We start from the raw sequence: 9,250 nt of genomic DNA, 5'->3' as shown, positions 1-9,250 counted from the left end.
TCACATAGCTAGGAAGAGTCTGAGGCTAGATTAGAACCCATGTCTGGCCAACTCCAGGCCTGGCATTCTATCTACTGTGCTACCTAGCTGCCCTTATTTCACTTCTTAATCAAGTGAGCATCCTGATTTCTGACTTCCTAGGTATCTGGGAATGAAACAAACATTTATTAAGCATCTACTAAGTACCAGGCACTGTGCCAGACCCTTTACAATTATTATTTTCTTTGATTCTCAAAACTCTGGAATGAGTATCCCCATTTTACAATGGAGGAAACAGAGGCAGACAATGGTGAAGGGACTTTCCCAGGGTCACACAGGTAGTAAGTGCCTCAGTCTAGATTTGAACTCAAGTCTTTAACTCCCGGTCCAGTGTGCTATCCATTATGGTGCCACCTAGTTGCCTCCATCTCTGGGAGAGAGAATGACTCCATGATTATACTGTTCTAATTCGAACTCACTTAGAATGAATGGGGTCATAGAATGCATGGGATGTGTTGAGTCTGGCCCCACACATGGGCCCATATCTAGGGATGTTATCAATCAGAATAAGCCTAACGCCTTTTCCATACAGTAATCCTTTAAATTCTTGAAGACTGTTATTCCATTCCCCAGGTCTTCTGGGATCATGGCATTAGGACGGAAAGGAATTGTAGAGGTCATCTGGCCCAAGACCTTCACATAGAGGCAGAGGTGAAGACTTGTGCAGGCTCACACAGCTAGTGTGTGTCTCTGAGGCTGCATTTGAACTCAGATGAGTCCAGTATTCCCTATATTATACTGTCTCTCCAGGCTGAACACTCCCAGCCCCTTTACTAAGTCCTCCTAGAGTATAAGCCTTCACTGTCCTGGCTGCTTGCTTCTGAATGTCCTCTGGGGGGCTCTTGATATTGTCCAAGGATAACAGAGCACAGAGGGCCTGGCATCTTGCTAGTCCTGCACTCAATGCCTCTCTTGATGTGGTTTTAAGTTTTCATCAGCATTTCTTGATTTCTGCTACCCTAGAGATGCAGAATTTCCAGACACTGGAAGCTGTGAAAATTATATTTAAAGTTTTTTTTTTTAACGTGGGGAAGATGGAGGGCTACGAAGAGGAAAAACAGAATTTAAGGAGAATTAGAACGAAATTCATTGACTTTTAGACTTGGAAGGAAATTCCGAGGTCGGAGACCAACCTCTGTGTGAGCTCTCTGCAGAGTGGTGTGACAAGGAAATCACTTTAAAAGACTGATATGTATTAATTTAAGGTCGCCAAGGAATTCAGCTATGTAATTCCTAAATGAAAACTCAAGTCAGCCGTCAGCCTTTTATAGAGTTTAATTACAAACAGGAGGAAGAAAGGAATTAGAGATAGAGAGAGAGAGAGAGAGAGAGAGCGAAAGGGGAGAGAAGGGAATAGGGCTTAAATACCCCCTCTGTTTAGGCTGGGTCAAAAGGCCCAAGCCCTTAGATAGCTGGGGCAAAGAAAAGAGATCAGTCCCTATTACTCACGTGACCAAAATGGAGAAACAGTCTCAAAGGCCCCCACCTTCAGCTTCCTTCAGAGCAAGCTTCTCAGAGCACACTTCAACCACTCAGACAAACTCCTCAACCACCACCCTGAGTCTTCAGACCCCTCTATCTTTAAGGAAACCATCCAAGTTTCCTCCCCTCAGTTCTCACATCTACCAATCACTGTCCATCAATTTCTCTGTGCCAATGGAGGCTCTAGCTTAACCCAGGACCGCCCAGAGGTCTCTGGCTTTGCACATGTCTGTTGAAGATCATATTTTCAAATAATTAAATCTTTGATCCTTTGCTACAGCCCTTCCTAAATCCTGTTAACCTGAGTAGGGTAGAGATTGGAATAATTAAATTTTGATCTAGGCTGCAGCCCTTCCTCAATCCTGTTAGGACTGAGTAGGGTGGAGATTGATTCCAAGTATCTCCATTGTATCAATTCTAAAATCAATCATGACTCAAAGAAATTCCTGTTCTATGCTTAAGCATAGGTCAAAGTCCTTTCCATTGTTCAGCAAAAGGTTTCTGTCCTAAAGTAATCTTAAGAAGGGAGGAGGAGGAACCTCCCATGCCAATGGGATTCACATTCCAATAGACTATCAGTAAGAAATTTTCCAAGTATGAAATTTCCCAATGGTGAAATTTCCAACATTTATAAGTCTAAGGAATTTTAAGGTTTACAGTGGAAAGAACATAGTAAAACGGGGGCTTGGGCTGGAGGATTCCGAAGGTCCCTCTAAAGTCTGACTCTTTGCTTGAATAGTTATAGTGATAGGGAGCTCTTTACCTCTCCAGGCAGCTCAGTTCTACTGTCATAATTCTTTACTCAAGGATATTTTATTTTCCCAATAATGTGTAATTTTTCAGCCTGTTTTCCAAAATGATCAGATCCAAATTTTCTCTCTGGCCCCCTCTTGGAGATGGTAAACAATTTGATCTGGGTTCTCCACATATTATCATGGGTTTTTAATCTTTACAGAGTTCCACATTTCTAGCAATGAAGAGCTGAAAGTTTTTAGAAAAATGATATATTTTCAGAAAACAAAAAAGTCCACGGGGACATGTAGGGTTAGGGAGTGGGGAGGGAAAGGTGGGAGGCGGGAAGAGCAAACACATGGAGTATTTCCCCAGTGATTCACAGTCATGGCTGGGTCTGGAGCCTCTCTAGCTGTTAGTCTCAGTGTAGCTTCAGGGATGAAAAGGGCTTCTCTGAACCCCTCTGGGGTGACTCTTGGTCAAGTCCCTTGCCTAATGCAACAGGGGCAAGATGAAGGGCTGTGTTGGGGTCAGAGTATCAGAGATCCACAGGCAACAAGACTTAGGAGACCCCCATTCTCATGTGCCTAAAGGGCTCCTCAATGAGTCCAGTGATCTGTCTGGCAGCCAGGAGCTTGGGGGCCCTCCTGGTGCTCCTAAGGCACAAAAAGAAGGTAGGTAGGAAGGAAGGGGGCCCAGAGAACAGAAGGTGGTCAGAAAAGAGGGTGTGGAGGGAAGGGCTTCTCTGACCTCCTCTGGGCCATTTGAGTGAGGCCTGCCAAATCCCATGCTCCTGAGGAAAGGTGTCCTCTTTTTTGGGCAGACCCAGCTGGGGAGGCAGGAGCTAGCCCTTATGAGGGTGTCACTCAGTGCCACAGGCTGCTTGGCCCTTCTGTGGTGGGAATGGCAGAGTTTTACTGTCTTCCTTCTGGCTTTTCTTCTTTTTCTTCTTTTTCTTTGTGGTGAGTGGTGCATGATCCCCATTGGGCTGGGCCTTTCCTCCTTCTGGCTCCTTCTCCGCAGTCACTCTGGGACCAGCTTCCTTCCCCTGCCCAACCTGCTTCTTCTTCTTCTTTTTCTTTGGGGTCTGTTTCTCCTCAGGGGCCTCCTGGGCAGGAAGGGCTCCATGCCGGAGAATGTCTGTCCCAGACACGGCTGCCTCCTGACATCTCCTCCACTCTTCGTCACTGTCTGACCCACTGCTATGAGACAATCAGAGCCGGCTCTATTTGAGAAGGGGTTGGTCTTCCTGGACCCTGACCGACCACCCCCTTGAGCCAAGCTACACCTTCTCAAGTTCCTGACAGGGCACAGTGGGTTAGTAGCGGCATGCTGGGTTTGAAAAGAGCAGCATTTGGGGTGAACTCCCTGTTAACTGTCCCATACAAGTTTGTTGAGAGGATCAGATGCGACAATATATGTACAGCCCTTTATAAAACTCTAAGCTGTTAAGTGTAGAACAGGGTTTGCTTTGGGGGCACGCGGAAGGGCCAGGCAAAGGCAGGGAGTCAGGAGTGGTCGGCTCACCTGGAACTGGAAGGAGGTCGCTTTCTCCTCATGGCGGGAGGACCTGCATCCTTAGGGCTGCCTGGGATGGATGTGAAGAAAAGGCGGAAGCCTGGAATGCCAGAGAGTCAAACAGATGAGAGTGAGCCTTGAGGTGGACTGGGGCAGGCAAGGGCAGCAGGTCTGGGCAGAGGGTCAGACAGATAAAGGAGGGGGCTGGGCACTCACCGTCATCCTCCCCAGGGGGCTCTGTCTGCGCAGGAGTCTGTGTGAGTTTGGGTCTGGATTCGGAAATGGTGATACAGCTAAAGGAGAGAACACCAGTGACTGAGCTTGGAACCTTCAGCCATGGCTGGTTTAGGGCTGGTACAAAGGACAATGCTGGACAGAGACTAGATAGTGTCCCTGTTGGCCTCCACTGTCCTTCTGGATGATCAGAAGCAAGCAAAGGACAGATGTTTTAAAAGCACTATTGAAATGTCACACATAATAATGATAATGACCTACTCTGTCCTACAGCTGGCCTCAGAGTTGGGAAGACCTGAGTTCAAGCCCTACCTTAGACTTATAGTCTGTGTGACTTTGGGCAAGTCCCTTCTCTTCGTGGGGCCCTGGAGGCTAACACTGAATTATAGAGGAGTTGTCCACATGCATCCAAGGAGGAACTATTAACATGGAGAGTAGTACCCCTTCCTAATGAAGCGATAGGTCCAAACAAAAAATACTAGTAATAGATATTATGTAAATAAATAATAAAGATACGAATATGAATACGTTCATTATCCACATAATCCATTGATAAACATTTCTTAGGGACCTGTTATGTGCCAGGTACTCTGTGATAAGGGCTGGGGATACAAAGAAAGACAAGCGATGGCCCTACCCTTAAGTGAGGCACTCACTGTTTTATGGGGGGCCACACGCAAAAAAATCTCTACAAATGAGCTAATGACCCCATTATAATAACTGACATTTATTTATACAAGTTTCCATTTATTTACATATAAAATTAGATGTATTATATAAAATACATATTGAATACAGAACACACGGCATGTATATTATTATATCACATGTAATTATGCTTTATGTATTTACATGTAAATATATGTATAGTTCTATATATACAAAATTTATTTTTATTTATAGGCCTAAAGCATCACTTTAAGGTTACAAAGTATTTTATACACACGATCTCACTTGTTCCTCATTACAGCCTGATTAAGTAGCTACTGTGGATATTATTTATTTCCATTTTACAGATGAGGAAACTGAGGCACACAGAGGTTAAGTGACTTGCCCAGGGTCAGATCACTAGGAAGTGTCTGATGGTGAATTTGAAGACTCCAAGAGCAGGCCCAGGTGAATTTCACAGAATGAGAAAGCATGGCCGAATGGTACCCTCCCAAGAGGAAGGCATGAGACCATGGAATTTCCTGAGTGATAGAAAATGTAATGATCTCTTCAGAGAAAATCCCACAAATCCCAACTAATGCCTTCAGAGCTGCTTCTTCCTATCCCTAGAAAGTCCCTCTGGTTTTGGACCATGTGTGAGAAGGGGCAGCTGGTGATGTCACAATGCAAAGAACCCTGGGTCTGGAGTCAGGAAGGCCTGAGTTCAAATCCAGTCTCTGATAATTTCTAGCAGTCACCTCACTTCTGTTTGCCTTAGCTTCCTTATCTGTAAAATGGGGATATTAATAGTACCTACCTCCCAGGGTTGTTGTTTGCTCAAAGGAGATCATATGTATAATGTACTTTGTAAACCTTAAAGCAACACAGTATCTAAATGTTAACTATTATGCCCTTTTTGGACTTAGAAGGATTCTTAGAGAGGACCCAGTCCAACTACATTTTAGAGATGAGAAAGTAGAAACCTAGAGAAGTTTTAAAAAATTATATGAGGGTCTCTAATTCCAAGAAGTAGAATCCACACTGTGGTAGGTCAGCCCAGGGGATTTCAGTGAGAGGAAATACCTGCCTGCTCCCTTGCCCTACCAGTCTCACAACTCTGAGAGGTCAGTCTCCAGGCCTCTGAGCCAGGCATTCCATCCTTGATGCCTCCTCTAGGTAGAGAATGCAAAGACCCAGAGATCCCTGGTGCCAGAGCGACTACAAATCTCTCACATTATCTCTGGACCCAAATAGCAATTTCCTAGGAATCATCTTTCACTACAAATGGATTAAAGCTAGAGAATGGGCCCACCCCAAGCATCCCTAGGTCCTCTGTAGGGACCTGAGCTGCATCAAAAGCTCTAGCAGAAGGCTTCAGATAAGGAAACAAATGATAAATACACAGGATTAAAGCCATGAAGGGTTACAATAGGCACCAGGAAAGGGAATGCACAGAGGGATAGGATGAGAAATCAATGGAAGTATTCATCTGTCATGCCCAAATCTAAGTCTTTTAAGTTTGTTTCTAGTCTGTGTCTACATATAGTAGGGGTTTAATAAACATTCAGTGACTTTTGCTTTTGTTCTTCTGGCCTTCTTCCTCAATCATTCTGGATTAGGGGGACTAGAGGGCATGGCTTTGGTTACCTGTCCAAGAAGGCTCCCAGTTTTTTTGCTACATGAACCCGGAACTCTGGGGTGGTCTGAAGCTCATTCCCGTCTTGCTCATGGTCATCCACCTTCTGTCTGCAACAAAAACCAAGGAACTTGAGCCCCTGACTTGAGGCTCCTTGTCCCAGATACCGCTGAACCCCCCCCCCCCCAGGCCCGTGTTGGTGAACCTATGCACATGTGGCAGAGGGGGTACTGTTCTTTCCTCTCTCTCTATGTGCCTGAGGACACTTCTTACAATCACCTGCTCCTCTGCCCAGCAGGAGCACTCCCTCCCCTGTCTGGGGTAAAGTGGGGGGCTCACATGGGGTATAAGGGTTGCAGTTTGGGTACTTTGGTTGGTAAAAGTTTTGCCATCACTGCCCTAGGCTCACCCACCACAGTGTGGATCATGTTTCTTGGAATTGGAGACTCCAGGCTCCAAATGCCACAATACCTGAGGCTTGGTCGGGCAGCTGGTAAGTTGTCCTTAGCTGTAACCTCTAGAAAGAAAAGGAAATTGAGGTGTTTGGGACAAGATCTTGGTCAAATCATTTCCCAGTTCTGGGGAAAACTTTCTCATTTTGCAAGAGGAAGAGTTGGGATCATTCAGATTCCTTCCAATTCTGACATTCCCTGTCCTGAGGCCCCTCTCAGCTCTTATATTCCCTGTTCTAAGTTTCCTCCCAGTTCTGACATTCCCTGTTGGTTTAAAAACTTATAACCATATATTTAATCTAACTCAACAAATATTTAACACCTGCTTTTGGTTTGGTTGTGTGCTAGATTTTATTTAAAAATGTTTTAACAATGTAAAAAAATTGGACATCTTGGTCCCTCTTGTTATGAAATGTATTTCTTTATATCTTACCAGAAGACGATAGCCCAAAAATGTAGTTTACCAAATTCCCAAAAAAGATTTTTGTAATTTATTTTAAGGTTGAAGCTGAATAAGAAGGACCATGTTATCTGCTTTATATTTCCTCAGAAATACTGCACTAGATTATGACTTTATTATTGGACTTCACTTTTATACTTCTCTATGTAATGTCCTCCATTTTATTATTATTTTTTTGTTTTTTATTGTTTCACAAAACATACTTCCATGTTGGTCATTGATGTTTGAGCACACTTATATAAATCCAAAACCCCCAAATAAAACCAAAGATATAGTGATGTGAAAGGTGACTCCACCAGTTCTTTCTCTGGAGGTGGACTGTGTGCTAGATTTTAGAAAGGGATCCTCAGATTTAAGATGAGTTCTTGCCCTCAAGAAGAGGTGAGACATAGAAAAACTAAAGGTTTTTGCTGTCCTAAGGAGACAAGGACAGTAGAAATCACTGGACCAGAGGCTGAAAGGAGGTGGGTTCTAGAGAGGGAGAGGGATTTTTCCAGGATTGTATAGTGAGTTAGGGACAGAGCTGGGATGAAGCCCTGGGTTTCCAGCCTGCTGTGCCAGGCCTCTTCCCAAGACATCACAGAATCTTAAAGGTGGAAAGACCTTTGGAAATCAACGAATCCATATTGCACCTCAGGAGACAGACACATAAGTGTGCTTGGCACACTGGACTAGACCCCTTTTCCTGACCCCAATTTTTGATCTTTTCAGAATTTTATTCTAAAGCTCCCTCAACGAAGTAGGCAGAGGAACCCAAGTAACAATGAGGAAGAGCTGATATTTTGTGGAGAACCTAGTGGGAGCAGAGGAAAGTGTATTGTTACTGGAGTCCAAGATCCTGGATTCAAGTTGCCTTTTATTGCTTACTGCCTCAGGCCAGTCACCATAATCATCCAGAGAGAAAGATGTATTAGATGATCTCAGGTCCCTTCCTGGGTATCTTTGATTTCGATGAAAGGCCTGACCGGTTCTGGGTTCAAATTCTGATTTGCTACCAATATCACTGTGTAACACTTCTCTGTGCTCTCTCATCAGAGGCGTCCCTACTCTAACGTATTCTATGCCTCAGACTCCCATCTGTCAAAAGAAAAAGGTGGCTTCCCTGCTCAGGCAAGGTTCTACGGGTCCCCTGCCTCAATTTCCTCATTAATTGAGAAGCATTCTCTCTAGTAGTGCAGGGGATGGTCTACAGCCTCTGTCTTAGTTTCTCCATCTAATAATGAGAAGGGCAACCTCCTCGCTCCCCTGTGTCCCGCGGCTCCTCTCTGAGTTTCCTCATCTGTCAAAGGCCAAGGGGGGCCTCCATCGCCCGGCAAGTCGTGTCCTATGTATGGTCCCTGACTGTTTCCCCGTCTGTTAAATGAGAAAGGAGACAGCCTCGCGTCTGTTCTTTGTCTGTTAAACGACAAGGGCAACCCTCCCCTTGCCGGGCAGGGCGTGGTCCTTGGCCCCTGGTCCCTGCCTCAGTTTTCCCAGGAGGGAATCCTCCTCGCTTGGCCCCCCCGGCGCGCTCAATCAGCCTGCAAGATGTCCTGGGCTCCTCCTTCCCCTTCCCCATCCACTACTGGGACTCCCTACCCTGTCCCCCCTGTGGGTTCGGCCTCCAGCCCCAGGCCGGCACGGCCGCCTCCCGACACCGCTGTAGTTCCTCTGTACTGTCCTCGCTGCTGCTGCTCTCGCTGTCGCTCACGTTCCCTCTGGGCGCAGCCATTTTAGTCTGCTGCAAAGAATTGTGGGTCGTCTTGCTGCTCTTCACCATCCTTCCGAGGTTGCTCGTGAAGGCGGGAAGCCGCGCAGGGCTTTCTGGGGATTGTAGTTTTCTGGTTCAGAGTCCCCGAGGGACTCTAAACTCCTCTGGGCAGCCCTCAGACCTTGTTGGGCATTCCTTAGCGAAGAGGACTGCCCAGTGGAACAGTGGATAGAGTAATGGGCTTGGAATCTGGAAGACTCAACTCCTTCAATTCAAATCCAGCTTTAGATATTTACAAGCAAAGTGACTCTGGGCAAATCACTTAACCCTGCTTGCCTCAGTTTCCTCCTCTGTAAAAT

General features: G+C 45.6%; 1 protein-coding gene across 2 annotated transcripts; it reads right to left on the bottom strand.

Moving 5' to 3' along the window:
- Positions 1–1,299: 1,299 nt before the first annotated feature.
- Positions 1,300–8,945, bottom strand: C3H12orf43 (chromosome 3 C12orf43 homolog). Of its 2 annotated transcripts, none has more exons than XM_007489972.3 (6): positions 8,780–8,945; positions 6,761–6,806; positions 6,301–6,399; positions 3,988–4,064; positions 3,781–3,871; positions 1,300–3,455 (listed from the first exon to the last, which is right to left on the bottom strand). In XM_007489972.3, exons 1-6 carry the CDS (start codon positions 8,910–8,912, stop codon positions 3,116–3,118), a joined length of 786 nt encoding a protein of 261 aa, XP_007490034.2. In that variant the 5' UTR covers positions 8,913–8,945; the 3' UTR covers positions 1,300–3,115. The 2 variants fall into 2 exon arrangements, with proteins under 2 accessions (XP_007490034.2, XP_007490035.2); XM_007489973.3 differs by having other exon boundaries at positions 1,300–3,452.
- Positions 8,946–9,250: the final 305 nt, after the last annotated feature.

This window comes from Monodelphis domestica, chromosome 3 (assembly GCF_027887165.1).
Source record: "Monodelphis domestica isolate mMonDom1 chromosome 3, mMonDom1.pri, whole genome shotgun sequence".
NCBI lineage: Eukaryota > Metazoa > Chordata > Mammalia > Didelphimorphia > Didelphidae > Monodelphis > Monodelphis domestica.
Note: the sequence above shows the minus strand (reverse complement) of the source record. Positions and strands in the feature narration are given on the sequence as shown.